Source organism: Epinephelus fuscoguttatus, linkage group LG8 (assembly GCF_011397635.1).
Source record: "Epinephelus fuscoguttatus linkage group LG8, E.fuscoguttatus.final_Chr_v1".
Lineage (NCBI taxonomy): Eukaryota > Metazoa > Chordata > Actinopteri > Perciformes > Serranidae > Epinephelus > Epinephelus fuscoguttatus.
This window is the reverse complement of record NC_064759.1, coordinates 32655877-32674394: the sequence shown is the minus strand read 5'-3', so window position 1 is coordinate 32674394 and position 18518 is coordinate 32655877. Positions and strand designations below refer to the sequence as shown.

Genomic DNA, 18518 nt, shown 5'->3' with positions numbered 1-18518 from the left:
CCCATTGTGCTGCTGCAGTTTGTTGTGTGCCATGCAGGCCCAAGCCCATAGATGACCCTTGTTGTTTCTGCGCAGGCCTGGGTGAGGCAGATGCGAACCAGAACAATGGCTGCGTCTCGGAGAAGCCGGCGGTGACTGACTCCAAGGGCGCTGAGGGCCCCCGCCAACCCTGGACCCCCGCCAGCACAGCTGACCCTGACGCCGCCACACCACGCCCCCACCTGGCCCGCCTCTTCTCCCGAGATGCCCCGGGCCGAGAGGACAACACCTTCAAAGACCGACCCTCCGAATCGGACGAGCTGCAGACCATTCACGAGCACAGCGGAGCGGCTTCAGAGTGCGGGTCGGAGAGCCCCGAACAGGACCTAGAATAGGCTAGCTTTTTTTCCCTCCCTCCCTCTCTTTTCTCTTTTTCCCTCCTCTGTTTTTTTTTCACACTCTCTCATTTAAGAGAGAGACAAGAACCCGACATTTGACAAATACAAACGTACTACCAACCACTACTACACCAATGGCATCCGCAAGCAGCTCTGCACAGGCCGCCTTCGGGCTGGGCCGGAGGAAGAAGAACCCCGGCCTCCTGGATCAGATTGGAAAGTTCTTTGGAGGGGACAAGAAGAGGAAGAGCAAGGTGAGGAAGCAGGGAGAGTCGAGGTGAAAACTCGACTCCTCTCTTGTCTCTTTCATTCTGCTGATTCACACCCAGAATCACTTATTAACTTCTTTAACAGATCCTTGTAAGAATTTGTTGCAACATATTTGTCATATAGATTTGTGTTGGTTTGACTGTTGTTTTTATGGTGAACCGAATTCTGACATTGTCCTGTGATTCACATTAACTGGCCGACTATGGTTATGAATCAGCACTGGATAATGACTTTGGGTGGGGTTTGTTTTATTTTTTATTACAAAGAGCTGTGATTTTGAATCATTTACGGATACATTTCTATATTGTTCTGTTGTTCTTTCTTTTATTTGAATGGTACTGACATTGGTAGCATTTTTCTCTTTGATTAAATTTAATATATCTGTTGTAAATGTGATATGGTGGAATTGTTTGCTGCCGTTATGCAGTTTGTTTATTAGAACGTCAAACTGGAGTTAAGAACAGCCGTGTTACAGTTTGGGTACTTCCCTACATGATGATGATGATGTTAGAGATGAGAAGATTTGGCCCGTATCATTCAGATGTAATAGTTGTACATTATTTTGGATTTTGTCGAGGCATCAGGTCCTCTGCAGAGAGTTCTTTGTGGAGAGTCTCTTTGATGTCTCTGGGGTCAGTTTTAAACATCTGTGCCACGGGGAGGTACTTCACTGCTGTTTGCACGGTCCAGCAGTCAGCTAAGTCACTTTCAAAGTTAATGATCACATTATGCTATAAATGATCAAAGAGATATACGATGTATATTAACATATAATGATATTAGAGTAGGAGCATATTATCATCCCCTGTTAGGGAATATATACAAGAGTCTACCTTCTATAAAGTAACAGCAGGCTTATCTGATCCTGCAGGCAAGTGGTTATGAGGCATTTGAGCCTGCATTGCTTTTTAATTACTTTGTGCTCTGGTGTTGTCAAGGTGCCATCATTTTGGCCATTAGTGAACATAAAAACTTGACTGATCAGGGCTACTTTGTCAAAAAAGAAACCTTTTTTTATGTAGGTGGGCATCTTTGCTGTAATGAGTTTGTACTCCTGGCACCAGTTTGTCCATCAGTTTAGACAGTCTGGGATCCTCGTCCAGACAGGATGGGCTGCTTGGCACTGCTACCACAGCCATTAGGAACCAAACTGCAGCTCTGACGGTTCCACTCCTTATCCACTCAGTGGGCCGTGTGCTCAGTGATGCCCTCTGGAGGTGGTGATGAAATGGAACGTCAGCTTCAGCACCAAATGGGGTGAAAATGTTGAGATCATAACAGTGTGGAATTGTTGGTTATCCTGACAACACTATGCAGCATGCTGAAGCTACAACCCAAAGCCTCCTGTAGTGCTCTCAGAGAGAGGAAATGTGACTGCCGTCTTAAAAAACATGGACATTACAGATGACGGTTTGATAGGAGAGCCATGTCACAGTGAACAACAAAAATACCCTCTGATATTAAGGGGTTTTTTTATCCAGCTTTTTCAACCCTGCAGAGTGCTAATCAGCAGGTTTGGCAAGCTAATTGCAGAGAAATCACTCAACAGCATGAATATATGCATTTTCCCCCCACGCCTTATGTCAATTATGAAAAGGTGTTCAGTGTAGGATTCAGGATTTAAAAAAAAATATATATATATATATACATATACTGTGTGGTACAGATCTTTGTTTTAGCCTGTTCTGCTGATCAGATTTTGCATTTGCAAAATGTTACTCATGAGATGTTCAGGGAAAATGTCAACAGAACAAATTGTGAAGCTTTCATTCAACATTAGGCTTGTGACCAATTTGCTGCAAGGATTTCTTTGATTTTCTTTTTCTTTATGCCATAAAATTGTACATTGCTCTCCACACTGATGACAGGTTTACTAAAAAGAAGTTGTACAAATATATATATATATATATATTTATGTATTCACCAAGGGTTTGCCTTCAAATGATGAGCGTTCATGGCTTAAGTGAACGACCGACAGGTTCGCCCCACCTCTGTTGCCTCTAGCAAAAGATCAACCTGCACTAACTCTGCTGCAAACACTCATTTTTCCAGCAAGAATTCATCATGAAGAGCTTAATTTCTGATCCGCCCTGCCCATCTGAGCGCACAGATTCCATATAGACGCCCTTAATGCATACTTTGACTTTCAGACTGCAGTATTTTTGGAAAAGATTGTGTCAGTGTTTTCTGTTGGATCTTTAATGTGCATGCTGATTTGAGTAATGAATTGTTTTAATGTGTGGCAGGTGTGGAGGCTTAAACTGATCCCTGTGCTTTTCGTGTTCTTTGTCTGATTTATTCACATACTTTTCACTCCAAACCCGAGTCAGGGCTTTGAGAAAATGTTAAGACAGCACGAGAGAGATAAGTTGTGGAAAGCCGCCAAAAACTCCAGTCTCAGGACATGAAACAACTGCAGGAAATCTGCATTTGAATGGCTGTTGAAACCGATGTTTGATCATTTCAAATTACAGGGATAATGATGTGCTAATTGGAGGGAAAATTAACTTTGCATGAACATTAGCTATTCAAGCAGAAATGTAGACTCATAAAGAACAGAGAATATTTTTAATTTGCATAGTAATTTGTTGAAAGGCAGACAGAATCAGTCATATAATGCAACGCAGCAGTGATTACTGTATGAATCATGCTTCAGCAGAACAGTAAAAACCAAAACTCATGCGATGCTGTTCTCTAACCCCAGTGTCTTGGATGAAGAGGGGGTGTCGGCGGTCTCTCCCTCCCCCCTTACATCAGCCTGCTCACCTCAGGTTCACGTGTCTTTGACCCAGTCGGAGAGTTTGTCTGAACCAGCAGTGGATCGGTGCCGATCCCTGTTTTGTTAACGCCTTCAATTTTGCAGTGGATACTTGTAACTGTTTGTATCTGTTGTGAACTCTTGTGACCGGTGATCTGTTCCTAACCTGATCCTGTTCTAAGCTTTTTGGATTATTGCTTGATTAAAAACTCTTTAACAACACCCTCAGCGCTCTCTTTGTTTTGTTTTAATGCTCCATGTCTCTTTTTTGGTTCTTCTTCTGTTGTAAAAGTTTCATGAATTGTTTTAACTGCTCTGCTAACAATGGGTAACAGCCAGCCATTTGTTATTACTCCAGTTGTGAAGTGCTATTTGCAATCCATCTTTCTTAGATTGGCCCCAAGCGACAAAGAAAACAGACCAAGCGTGGGAAACTTGAAAGCATTTATTCAGCAGGCTTGGTGCAGTCTCAGTCTTTCAGATTATAGACTTTAAGACAAATGAATAAATTCCAGAGTTCAGTCAATCAATCACATCAACATACTGCAAAACAAAAGGAGGTTTAATGGAAAGCAGAGCTACTGTTTATCCCTGATACTTCTGAGTAATGGATGACTGGCTTGACTTGTTTGTGTGAGCCTAAAGATGAAATGGCAAGAAGAGAATATTAAACACCTTACACTCTTTGAATCAGTTCGTCTACTAAAAAGGCAGAGCTTTGTAATCGCCACGAGCTGATTGTTCCTGTCTCCTGGAGACGTGCGTGAACTGAAATTCATTCGTTTAGACTCATGTTGGGGAGCAAAACTGCCGCGTTTAAAGCTTGTTTTGAAGACTTTGCATTAACATGAACAGCAGTGTGTTCATGCAGATTACCCTACCAAGAAAAGGAAACAGAGTTCGGCACAGAAATTCAGTCGATACAGGCTCATTTGAAATTCTAAATAAGATGTCAAAACGCGTATTTGTATTCACTGGCTCCGTGGTTAGATGGACCAAGAAACAAGTACAGCCTGGCACGCTGGCACAGGAAACTGTTGTACAATAAAAACAAACACTGGCGGGGGTTTTGGACGGACTTGCAGTTTTATTTAATTTAAAAACAAACTGCAAATGATTGATACTGCAGAATTAACTGCAGCCCTGTTTTGTCAATCACACATAAAAGAGGCAGAGCAAACTCTGCTGATGTAGCCTGCCAAATACTGCTCAAGCATTTCATTCATAGATATGGGTTAATTGCTATTTAGAAGGTACATTTAATTTGATTAGACTTTAGGGTTGGTACAAAAATTATTCATTGTTTATTTTTATAGCAAGGCCCTCTCTGGCATTATTATAAATTTGTTAGCCTTTCCCATGACTAAGAAAAATTTCAACAGCCTCCTCACAATATCTCAAAGTATATAATACATTCAATTGATTCAGATCATTTTAACAGTAACAAAAGCACAGAGATTATATACAACAGAGTATATACAATACAGTGGAATTAGCAATTGTCAGACTACCAGATGACTACAAAAAAATAATAATAACCCTCCCCTTTTTCTAAATTCTCCTTTCCCATAATAATTTCTATAAGTCCCTAAGAAACCGTTTTTTTCCCTTCTTTCATCACTTCTATCCTGCAGCACAGGTAATGGCTCCTTCTCGTTTGGTATTTGATCTTGTGAGGCACAAGACCTGATTGCCTTCCGAGGGGAACAGCGAGCTGCAGCTGCCATGTTTGTGCATCTCCACTGCCAGTTTGTCAGCCACATCGATTGGCCCAGCACTCCCTCTGTTTATGAATCTGAAAGAGTGCAATTTCAAAACAACAAAACAAAAAAACAAACCCAAGAGTTAAATGCCGTCATTACTCATTCCTTCTGGTTGAGCAAAGATGCACAGTCTGACACGAGGGGGCAGATAGGCTTCTTGTGAGGGAAAGAATGAATGTGAGAGAGTGTGTTTAAATAAGCTGCAGACATCTCAACACCATTTTTCATAAATGTTAAATGCACGTCCAGGATATATTCAGTGTGAAAAGAAAGGATGTAGTTGGAAGTATTTTTATGGTATTGATCTGTGAAGATACTCACTGTTGTTGAAGGATCACTAAGTCTTCCCCTCTTCTCAGGATGAATTATTAAGCATCATCTACACTGAGGCAGATTCCTGGCCACGCTTTGAACTCTAACCTATGAGGGGGCAGTTGTGATTGTTAACTTGCACTTAGTGATAAACTGCAGGGCATGAATACCATAGAGCTCAATCTGTGTCCTGAATTCTGATTTCCCACTTTTTCCCTTTCATCCAGCTCACATTATGCATGTGTCTGGAATACACCCTGTACGTGTGACAGCAGAAATATGTGAAAGCTTCACAGCCTACTGTCAGAGATAAGAATCAAAGGAATATCATTTTGCATAACACACTCATTCACTTCATTGCTAAGAGCTAGACGAGAAGATAGATACCACTCTCATGGCTAATCTGAAAATCATGAAGGAGCCAGGAGATGCTTAGCTTAGCTTAGCTTAGCTTATCTTAAATACTGGAAATGGGGAAAAATTGCCTGCTCACATATTAACATGTTTTTTAGATTAATATAAAAAAAAAAAAAATAGAAATCACCAGGCTACCTCACCCGGGAGAAAAGGCAGTTATCCAGGTGGTTGGGATCCTTAATGATTCTCCTGGCCTTATTTTTGCATCGCCTGGTGTAAATATCCTTTATGCAGGGTGGGGCTGTGTCTTGTGTGTGTGTTCAGCTGAATGAACCACTCTTTGCAAGGCCTTGCGGTCCTGTTCGGTGCTGTTTCTGTACCAGACAGTGATGTTCCTCTTAGGACGCTCTTGATGGCGCAGGAGAAGAAAAGAGGATACGGATACCTGGATTTTCCTCAAGCATCTAAGGTAAAACAGTATCTGCTTTGATGACCAAAGAACACCACCAAAGAACTTGAAGATGTCCACCCTCTCCACCAAGGACCTTTTGATGTAAAGAGGGCTGTCAATCCTTCCCTGTTTCTTCCCAAAGTTCACTATCATCTTAGTTTTGCTGAAGTTCAGGAGCAGGTAGTTGTCCTGACACCAGTGGGTCAGGTCCTTTAGCTCTGCAGGTTGGTCTTTTCATTGTGAACTGGTATCAGACCCACTACAGCTGTATTGCCATCTGTTGATGTTGGAGTCCAGAGTGGCTACACAGTTGTGGGAGTACAGCAGGGTACTCAAAACGCAGCCCTGGGGTGCTCCAGGCTGAGGGTTGAAGAGGTGTGTCTGCCTACTCTCACCACCTGGGGTCTATCTGTCAGGAAGTGAAGGATCCACATGCACAGTGGAGTGTGTAATCCCAGCCCCTTTAGCTTTGCAACCAGCCTGGAGGGAACCATAGTGTTAAATGCTGAACGGTAGTCAATGAACAGCAATCTCACATAGTATACTTTCTTGTCCAGGTGACAGGGTGGTGTGGAGGATGTGTGCTATGGCGTCTTCCGTTGATCAGTTTGGACTATAGGCAAACTGTAGTGGGCCCAATGTGCTGCTTGGGTAGTGAGGAGCAGATCCCTGACCAGCCTATGGCACATCATTGCAAAGGTGAGTGCCACTGGGCAGGCAGGCTGGTCTTTCTTTTTTGGGCACAGGAATGGTGGTGGACTTCATGAAGCACATGGGTGTGACAGCCTGAGCCTGGTTGCTGGTAGCCTGACTTTGAGCTGACTGCATGACTGTGGGGATGGCATTATCAGTCAGTTGTTCACTTCACAACTATTGCATGGATTGCCGTGAATTGTTTTATTAGTGGTTATATTAGTATTTTACTTTTCATGTGATGCATCATTAGGTTAAAATTTTAATTTGTCCAGTACTTTTTGTTACCACTTACGGATATTCCCATGAACCTCAGCTGTAGCCTACCTGTGTGTAGTGCTAATTACAAAATGCTAACATGATTAACATGGTGCCATTAGCATGTTAGACTCATATGGTAAGCATGTGGCCATGTTAGTGTTAGCATTTAGCTCAAAGCACAGCCTCAGAGACAATAGTGGCAGAAGAAGAAGAAGATATAGCCTACTTTCTTAATCCCAGGGGGGAAATTCAGTTTTTTCACTCTGCTGTCATATACACACAGGCCTGAAATATACACACATGCACAAATGGAGAGATGTCAGAGTGAGGGGACTTCCTAGGACAGGCATCTCAAGGGAGGCAAACTCGCACCTCTCCAGCTACCAGTTCACGCTCCATATTTGGTCTGGACAGAGACTTGAGCCGACAACCCTCTGGTACCCAACCCAAGTCCCTATGGACTGAGTTACTGCCACCCTATCAGACTGTCTGTCTTGTTTTACCCCATTGTACAAAGCAAGGTTAGCTGTTTTCCCCGTTTCCAGTCTTTATTCAAAGCTAAGTTAATATCCTAGTTTACAAACTTTATATTTATTTGACAGTTATGAGTGATATTGATCATCTCATATTACAAAAAGCTAATAAGATTACTCCCTTTAATGTCACATTACTCTTCAAAAAGAATGTCCTTTTGTTTAGTCTGCAACATTTAGCCATTTCAGGAAATACAGGAACTTAATTTTCTTTCTTCTGCAATTTATATTTCTTGTCATAATCATAGTAAGAAAAGAAGAACTGGATATTTAGCATAAGTGGTGATTGTAACTGTGACTGAAGAAAATGAAAAGAGCACCAGCTTCAGAAAAACAAACCATCAACCAGAAATCCAAAGGAACAGTGTCACAATACTGGACGAACTCCCTCTCTTCAAAGACACTACTGAACTGAAAGTTTTAGAGGGGGTTCAAAAAGCCGAAAAGCAGAGGCATGATGTCCTCATTTATCAAAACAACTTCTAATTTAACAACAAAAAATTTATTTCAATAACAGCTTAGATTGGAGGAATGCCTCAGTGTCAGTGCAGTCATTTGCATTTGGATGCATGCAATGATCCATCGTCACGAGAGCAGTTAAAAAAGTGTCATCTTTTTCTTTTTTTTTTTTTTTAGCTTTTTCAAATGTAAAAATAAAGACAGAAAACAGGAGAAGATATGTGATGAGACAAGACCAAAATTCAGAGGAGAGAGTCATTCACATCAAAGCAACAGCTGGCAGAACTTGAGACTGTACCAGCAGAATTCATACAGCATTATTTGTCATCCTATTTCCTCTCCCATCTCGTCCCTTTCCCTTCTCCTCTCCCCAAACAAATGCACGACAGCGACAACAAAAGCTGATCTATTTTCTCGCCATGCTTTCATTTCCCATAATTTCCATCCTGACAGAAACAGGCATGCAAGAACACATCCAGAGACACACACTTATTCATCATCAAGGGGTCACTATTGAAGCACACGGGAAGCTACAGAGCTGGAATACACATGATGACGTCAACAACAGAGAGGCCAGATTCATTCCTTTTGAAATGTTAAAATAGTCATTTCAATATACACTGTACATCTGATGGATATTTTGTTATTTTTCCCCAAAAATGGAACAAAAATTCTCTTTACAAAAGCCATGATTGTCTATCTAGATATCCATTTTGGGGTGGATTGTGCCCTAGGTGGAAACCTTACTACTTCCCTGTGTTTTCTGCACTGTATCTAATTGTTGGTTTGTTCCATTTTCAAAAAGCCCCATGAAAGAAAGTAAAGGTGACGTATAATCAAACAGCACATCTACCATATTGTATAAATGGTGTTGGTGGTGAAAGTTTCCCCTCCTCTGGTTACCTGTAGGTTCTTTGATGTGTGATAATGGATGTGAATCATCGACCGCTCACCCTCCCCCTCCATCTCCCGCACACACAGACATGAACACACACATTTTCCGATTACATTAATGGGGTCAGAGAAAGGGACGAATGAGGTAACATTAACTGAAAAGACTGGACATACTGAGTAGGTGGAAATTAGTTATTTTTTCTCCCGTGGGCTGCAGGTTGTTCATGATGTTCGGTATTAGAGAAATTACACTTTTCACCTTTTAGGTATAACTTAAAATGGAAACAGTAAACTTTTTTAACGAAAATTGAACAATTCGTATGATACCTCTCAAATTAACTCCCTATAAATGAGTTTATGTACCCACATAAAGTAACATAGGTTAGATTTAGGCAAGATTAGTTGGTGACAACTTACCTTAAGTGGACTCAAAGTTCACTCAGTGTCACACGGTTCTGAACACTGGTCTCCTGGGGAAAGTCCTGTGTTGTTTGACCCATCCACCACCCTAATCTGCTTTTTATGCAAAGTTTCAGTCTTTATACTTCTTCTTTCTTAAGTCCTGTCAGCACATTGGCCACATGATCGCAGCCATCTCAGTTACGTGGGTTATAAATTATGGTGCATTACTTTCCATAGGTTGACATACAAAGAGTGCATGACAACAGCCTGTGCAAAGACAACCAGGTTGCTTTCTGTTTTCCTCAGAGCCAAGCAGTTTCTACAGTTACTTTGGTTATCCCAATGTCCTCTACTGAGGATAGTAACAACACTGATACTCTTTTGCAGCTGGAGAGCTAATGATAGCTACAGGGGCAAAACAAAAGCACTACCCTTTTCCTGGTTTAGTTGTGCAATGGCTGACACACTTCCTTTGTGTGGAGATCTTACCAAGAGGCAGACAGGTTTGCATAGTGTAAGCATGACTTATAGAGAACCAATCTAAATATCGATGGTGTCACCAGTCTATAGCCATTGCATTGTGTAATCAACATTTACTTCATAATCTTAAATTAAAGGAAAAAGAAACATCTCCTGTCACTTTAATAGAGGATTCTTTTGAATGCATCAGTATTTTCACTCAGGCCCAAAAGTCAAGAGGATATCGACCTTATTAAACATTCATTTAGACATACTCTTTGTAAAGTCTGACTCTGAAGAACTTGGCTGGATTGATTTGTTCTTTGGGATGATAATTAGTCTTCTTTGTTGAGATCAAACCACTGACAAGAAAATACTGACATCCTCAACTGCTCACTTGCTCCATTTTAATTTTTTTTTTTTAATGACTCATGGCCAAAGGTTGTTGCCAGGTTGGGACAAGGGTTAATGGAGTGGGAGTCGTCTACGACGTGAGGCTGCTGTTAATGCTGCTGATAGAATGAATAACTGTAGCTGGATAGAAGTCATCAGGAGATTTTTCATGAAGAAGATTCAGCAGCACTGAAAGTATATTCATATTTAGGGTCTCTGCATCTCAGCAGACACTTCTGACTAAGAAATACAAGTTCTTAAGGGTAAAGACATTCCTACCTTAAAACAGTGGAGTAAATGGGTCAGACCATACAGGTGTTGAAATCTCCAATGGAATAACATTCAAATTACATTTCTGAGTAGGACTTTGCTGTAGATTCCTATTTATATCCTCCACTTGTAGCCACCCAAAAGTATCTTTACATCATTGAATATATCTATATAATGTATAAAAAAATAAAATAAAATAAAATACATTTATGAAAAATACACATTGCAGCATTCTGTGATTAATGTGCCAACACCAGCATCCACTGTCTTATTATTTGTATTAATATTTCAGGTTAGTAACCCCACTTTACGTTACAAACTTTAGCTGCATGTCTCCCTGTAGCCAACACCTTTGGTGCTGTGTCAACACAGTAAATTGTAAATCATTTTGTTATTTTGGTATTTCCGTTCTCATCGTTCAACAGGAAAGTCGGACAGGTAACAAGAGAACCTAACAATTCCCACATTTTTTTGTATTATTTGAAGTATTAGTAACCCCAGGGAGAGTTTAGCTGTTTTGCTTAAATCTTAAACTATTATTTTTATACTTATTACTAGTATAAATATTTTGAGGAAATCCCTGTGAAAATTAATTTGAGCATATAACTCTCAAGAGTTTGAGGTCAAGTAATTTTTGTTTTGTGTGTGATCATGCATTTATCTAACATGGAGGTCTGTTGTACCTCTCCGTCTTTTCTCTTCCTCTTTTCGTTTCCAGGGATCTTTCCGAGGTGCTCTCTCTCCAGGCCCTCAGAAAGCCTCTGCGACTTCCCCACGTAAGCGCGGAGCAGAGAACGCTGTGGTCCATTTCTTCCGCACGATCGTAAGTAGCCTTATAGAAATAATACACTAGACCTCTAGATAATACACTAGGCTGCATCTAGGAAAAAGGATTCTGCTTCAACAGTGTTGCCACTATCCCTCTTCTATTCTTCCAGCTTTTTGTCCATGTTTTGTTTTGTTGCTCCTCTGCTGCTTTCTCAAACTGTCAAATCTCTTTACTTTCTATGATTAATACTTCTCCAGGTGTCCCCTGCGCCTCCCAAGTCTAGGGTGAGTCTGCTTTATGTTGCTACTACTGAGGTTGAAATTTACACTTACATGTGAAATACAAAAATAGTCAACTAGTTGACAGTTAATCAGAGACATGAGACAGCATTAAGATCACTAAAAATGTCCTTTCATATTCAGGAGGACAGGAACATATCCTGCTGCACACTGGAATTTGATCACAGCATTGCATTTGAATCAGTTTAGATAAAGGTCTTCCCTGTGACAAATTATTATTATATCAGAAGTGGATGACAGTAAGGAGACCATATATGATTTTAGTAAATATTAAGTAGTGAGCCATTTGATTTGAAACCCATTCACTGCAAATTTGCAAACGCAAGATGTATAAAATTTGCAAAAAATAGTCCCATTTGATAAAGTTAGATGAATGCAGTTTGAGAAAAAATTTAAACTCTTGACTGCCAGTGCATTTTCTACATCAGTGTCTACATGCTGTACAGATGTCCTTGGCTTTGTTGCTGCAGAATGTCACTAAATTTGTGCTCTTTCCAATGTGAGCGTCTGCCTCGCTGCTCTCTCCTTCCCCCCACATATCTGCTCCTCTTCCCTCTGTTCCTCATCTGCTCCTGCCCCCCCGTGACCCTGTGATTTCCCTCCCTGGATGGACCCTCCTACCTGCCTCCTCTCGTTCCCATCCTGCCTTTGCGCTGAGTAAGACACACATTTCTATTTGTCCCCTCTCCCTTTTTACCTCATGTCTTTGTCTCTTATTTCCCTGCACATCCAGTGGAGAGGACTAGCAGCCAAGATAGGCCTGGTAGGTGGTTAAAAAAAGAAACTGCAAAAACAGGTAACGAGGTATCACGCCTAATTTAACCGAGGGGGCAAGTGAGGTCATCCTCTTAAACAGCCTTCAAGTCTGACGCCTGTGGCTCTGTTTCCATTAAGTCTCCATCAACCACTTTAGCCGTCGTAATCTGTCCATACATCAGCGATAACGCCCTCATTTCCTTCCGACTTAAGTCCATTTCCAAATATATCATACCCATTTCGAGGCTGTGCAGCCTGACTTATCCATATCATGTGCGTACATTGTACATTCATGATAACCCAGGCATTATTCCGCTCTTCATCAGCCCTGTTTCATTTCAGAAATTCCTCTGTGGCTGGCTGCAGCGAGGCCGCCTTCTGCTTCATTTGGCGACGTTATCAGCAATTAATTTAGGGCCCTCATGAATGTGTGTGCAAGTGTGTGTGTGTGTGCACAAAGGAAACTCTTCCAAAGGACTGGATGAACATTATTTGAGTGGGACAGGGGATCAAAAAATGGAGGAGGGATATTAATTATTCTTTCGCCTGAAGGTGGATCTTTTAATTTTTTTATGCATTTCGCATGTGCAAAGGACAGCTGCTCCTTTGCTGGTAACGATGGTGGGTAGGGTTAAGGGTATTTGTTGTATGGCTAAAGGGAAAAAGTGAAAATAGGGTTCTTTCACCCCTCCAATAATTTTCATACAGTCCCTAAGTGTTCTTCCGAGGGAATGAACCTTAAAACTAGCTCACACATGCGTTTCATGCATATTTGTTTGAACATCAGTATCACCTGAAAGGATGAAGCTTACGACCATATAAGGTGTTTCATCCAAGAGTCAAGCAGTGGTGTTTTGAGATGTTTCCAAAATCAAATACATCTGGTTCATTGCATCCAGTATGAGAAGAGAATAAATCAGCTCACAAAATACCATTAAAACACAACAGAAAACCACCACACTCTATAAGAAATGATTAGCTAAACTGATGTTCCCTTTTGGTTTCAACAAAATATGCAAGCAGAAAACTTTTCCCTTTTAAAGCAAACTTAGCTGCTGTGTAGCTTTTTTGACTCATACATAATTCACACGAAATGCTCTGATGAAAGAAAACATCACCAGAAATGCAACACACAAAGTAGGGCAAAATTGGATTGCACCATAATCGATGCCTAGTTTCCTCTGATGTTTTGGGCTTTTGTCGGGCACGCCAATCCATCGCTCGCCAAAGAAGAAGGTCTTACGTATTCTCTAGTTACCTCTCCTCTCCAGCCTCTTTGAAATTTTAATCTGGGGCAATCTGTAGAAGGGTCAGCCACATCTTATCCCCCTGCCAAACACCTCCAAAATTCTTCTAACACATTGACTCCTTTTCTGCCTCTGGCAGGGCACCCAGAAGTCACACTCTGCCAAAGCCAAGAAGGCCAGTGCAGGGGACGGCAAAGGCACCCTGACTAGGATCTTCAAAATGGTAAAAACTGCTTGTCAGACACTTTCCGAGTTTTTTCCCTATTGGCTTCTCTATACTCTTTTTTCTCTTTCCTGGAAGCAAAATTGTTTAGATAGGGGAATATTTCCCTTATGACTTTCTTACCCTGTTTTTTTTTCCTGCCTCAGTGATGATATCAGCAGCAGAGTGAGTAACTGATTCGTGATGGAGGGATACTTGAGTTTAACTCACTCCGCATTTGTTCAGCACTGATATGTTTAGAAGACATCCTAATCTCATTACTACTGCAGCAGCAGCAGCAGAATAATAAGAGGCTTTTAGAGACAAGATTGACCATCTTGCATGCTACAAGCTTTATACCAGTGCTGATATAATCATGCTGAAGATGGTAGATCCAGTTCTGATAAGTGTCCAGGGGGGCTGTAGCTAACATACTGCAACTGCTTTACAGGGAGGGAATCACTTGCCAAGCTCCATTGGCTCCTTCGGGTGCTTTGCAGGACTCAGTGCGCACAGATGTTATAAAACTGATATTTAGGCACACCGTATATAGTACCTGAAAAAGCTATCATTCAATGACCTTTAATGGATAATGTCTATTATTAACATTATATAAAAAGTATTGTTATAAGTTCTTGCTACAATTTAATAGTTTGTATAATAAAACATTTACTGCGTGATTGTACATATTAATTCAAATCATATGAACGCACTTTACGTTGTTTACAATATCCTGTTATTGATATTTATTCATTATAAATGATATTTAAAGCTGCTGTAATCAATAATTCCATAATACACCCACTTCCTGAGTGTTATTACTTGATTGAATGGGCGTTATCAGTAGTTATCAGCCTCATAGATAACCCATGGGTTAGAAGGGTTATTGCAGCCTATTGGAACATTAGGTGATGTAGTGTAAACAGCAACTACATCCATGTAAATAGGTAGTCCAGGGTGGTGGGTGGGTCAAACAAATATAGGATTTTCACCCACAAGACTGCTATTTGTGTCCTGTCTGAAACCAAAAGTCAGTATTGACTTATTTAACTTGTTAGTTTGTCACGTTACCTTACATCACGTTTTGTTACATAACAAATGTAACAACAAACACAGGACTTCACCCAGGAGACTGCTGTTTGTGCCCCATGTGAGACAAATATCAAAATAAATAAATATTTAAACTGCATTACATAGGTTCGTCACATAACGTTACATCACGGCACTTTTACATAACACAGGAGGTTAATTGTGTCCTGTGTGAAACCAAACGTCAACACTGACTTCTTTTAATTGGCATAGGCCTACATAAGCTTCATTATGTCACGTTTTGTAACAGAAATACTTATTTTAATGCAAACTATGATTTTGTTTTTTTTCTAAACCTAACCACGTAGTTTTGGTGCCTAAACCGACGGACAGTGTAGTGGTCTCCTTCTATGAGGCTGATAACCACCAATAACACCCATTCAGTCGAGAGATAACATTCTAAAGGGGCGCATAATAGCAATTACTCTAATGACTATGTGTAATGTAAAAGGACAAATGTACAGACAATTATCAACCATATCTACAGTTCCTCTCAGCTCTACGGAGCATTTCAGCATCTTTCGGCTCAGTGGTTTAGTGGTTCAGCCCAGCATCAAATGGACATAGTGAACCATTTAGCAGCTAAAGTTACAGATATTTTCTAACTTGGTGGAGACCAAAACAGAGCAAAAAGTAGAACAATTAATGAATATTGGACTTACATTCACCAGGTGTCAAGAGACACGACTTCAACTGAATTATAATGTTTCTCTCTGTCTGTTCAAAGTATAAATAAGCAATATTAAAATAAATAAATAAAAAAAAACAGTTTTAAATGTAGTCTTTTAATAATCTGACTGTATGCTTTTAAGTAAGTACCAACTGTTGATACACAGGCAGGTTTAAACCTGTTTATGAATGTGCTTAAAGACAAATCATTATACACAATCATAACTATGTTACAGTGTGTTATCAAGTATCCATAACCATATCCACCAGTTAGAGGTATATTTTTCTCTGACCTCCCTGTTAGCTACATGTTACTGCACCGCTAACGCTAGCGTCTTCTACATCTGTTAGCTAGTGAGCAAAAGAGAGAGGTAAACCAAATTTTATTAGCAAGTCAAAGAGTAAACATGAAGTCAGTCAGACATGGTGGTCGGGAAATAATGGGCTCCTGTCTTTAAATATGTAGCCTTCTTAGTGTGTGTGAGGCAGTGACCTTTTGGTCAAAAATTTATTACTCAACATTATTTCTAAAAAAGTGCACTGACGTACCTCTAACAGTTTGATAATCCCACTTTGCTATCTAAAAAGCTCCCAAACATGGAATGTCACAAACACTCTGAGCACAGATGAAAGTTATAACTCTGTGTTCCTGCTATGACTCAGTGAACGGAGGATTTCACACTCCCACATTTTACATTTCAGAACATTCATTTTCATACGGTGTAGCATTCACCCAACTTTTCAGTTGCTCAATTCATCAGCATCCACTTCAGACTGCTGTATCACAACTGCTCGACTTTCCACTCTCCAGAGACACTGCTTGTTAGTTGATTTGTGTTCACATGTCATGCAAAGGAGTATCGGCTTTTACGCTCTGTCAGGTTTTCTTTGTCAGGTTTTAATTAGCCAGCTCCTCTCACTGTAGGCTACCTTAGATTACTTAGTTTAGCAATTACTGACGCTGGAGAGAAATCCAAATTTCCCCTGGGCTGCATCCTCATCTGTAGTGGCTAAGTTGTTGTCACTAAGCTAGCGGAGAGTAAACAGCTCTAGAAATGAGGAACCTCTGGGACGCTCGTTTCAAATCTTTCTGGTGCAGCTAATTAGCATCAACTCAGTGCCATCACACTGTCACTATCTGCTTCTCCCACACATAAACAGGCATCACAGTCCAAACGGAAGTGAGCATCAAGCCATATTAACTTTTAATAAATGTTTCAGGCTAGTTTCTCTTCATTTTCCTGCTTTCGTTTTCAGATTTTTTTGTATGCTGAGCTTTTCTCTGTCATGCCAGATAATGAATTTCATCTGAAATGGCTCTAAGAACAGTTTAGAACAAAAGCTCAGTCCCCAGCTTTTGTTTTAATGTGGAGGAGTAAAAAGCTTTTCACAATATGGATTATCTTCCTAAACAATCCATAAAGATTTGTCTCATTTGTATAATCTTTATGCCTTCACAATCCTCTATTCTCCTCTGTGCTTCCTACTTTTTCATTTTAATGGAGTGGGATGGGGAAAGTGCAATATAGTCTCAGAGGCAGCTTTGTGATAAATTCAGGACATCTAATCTGAAACTTTCTGGACAAAAACAAATGGAAAATTGGCCACAGTAAAAATACATTTGCAGGATCTGTGAAGCAGTCACCTGTGGAAACCTGATTATGTCCAACTGTCCAGCAATTTTTTTCTCTTTACTTTAAGGGCAAATATTGTGGAAACTTCCTCTTACACAATAATTTTTCTGTAGATTTAAAAAAAAACAAAACAAAAAAAAAAAAAAACAAAGATTCAAGACCTGCTTGCAAAATGATGGCCGGCCTATAGCATCATTAGCTATGTACGGAAGCACATTTCTGCCTAGAAAAAAAATATGCATGAATGCCTAGGAATACTCATGGTAATTTTAAGAAAATCATAAGATCTAAATCAAAATTAAGATATACTGAGTCAATATTTTGACTTATTAAGTCAAAAATATGAAATATTAGGCAAATGTTATGAGTCAACATTTTGACTTTTTGACAGTTTTTCATTTTCTCATTTTATTTTGACTTAGTATGATTTTTTTTAAGTTAAAATTTTCTGTAACACTTGAAGGTATCTACATAAGCGTGACATGACACTGGCATAACTGTGACATGACACTGTCATGAACATTATGTACATGTCATAAATGCTTATGACTGCTGTCACTAAGCATCATTTGGTTTTTGCGATGACAAGTTGACATTGTTTGGGTTGCCTTGATTATGACAACTTGACATTAATTAAAGTGACATTACCAAAAGATGTCTTTGTCATGACAAGTTGATGAAGCATGACAGCCAGTCTTATCCTTCATGATATCTTAATGACAAATCAAAATGGTACCACTTTACTTGAGGTCAAATAATTTATTCATTACACTGTCATAATGATGTCATGACAGCCAGTTTTGTGTCGTATCCTGCCAGACATCTATCTGACCGAGTGTTAGAATCAGTCTGTAACCTTGCACATCTAATAATAATAATCATTATATCAACTTGTCATAAACACAAAAAGAGGTGCATTTCTTGTTAATGTCAAGTTGCTATGACAAAACATCTTCTGGTAATGTCACTTTGATTAATGTGAAGTTGTCATAATCAAGACAACCCAAACAATGTCAACTTGTCATTACAAAAACCAAATGACACTTAATGACAGCAGTCATAAATGTTTATGACATCTACAGCATGTTTATGACAAGTTCATGACAGTGTCATGTCATAGTTATGACAGTGTCATGAACTTGTCACCCTTATGTAGATACCTTCAAGTGTTACCAAATTTTCATTCTGTACCTCATATTTT

General features: G+C 40.0%; 1 protein-coding gene across 1 annotated transcript in view; it reads left to right on the top strand.

Moving 5' to 3' along the window:
* LOC125892764 (myelin basic protein-like) overlaps positions 1-18518 on the top strand; it is a 91934-nt gene that overhangs the window by 70247 nt on the left and 3169 nt on the right. The window contains 6 exon segments of the mRNA XM_049582973.1: positions 76-372; positions 375-631; positions 11371-11475; positions 11679-11705; positions 12454-12483; positions 13863-13946. Coding sequence (XP_049438930.1) covers positions 76-372; positions 375-631; positions 11371-11475; positions 11679-11705; positions 12454-12483; positions 13863-13946 — 800 coding nt within the window.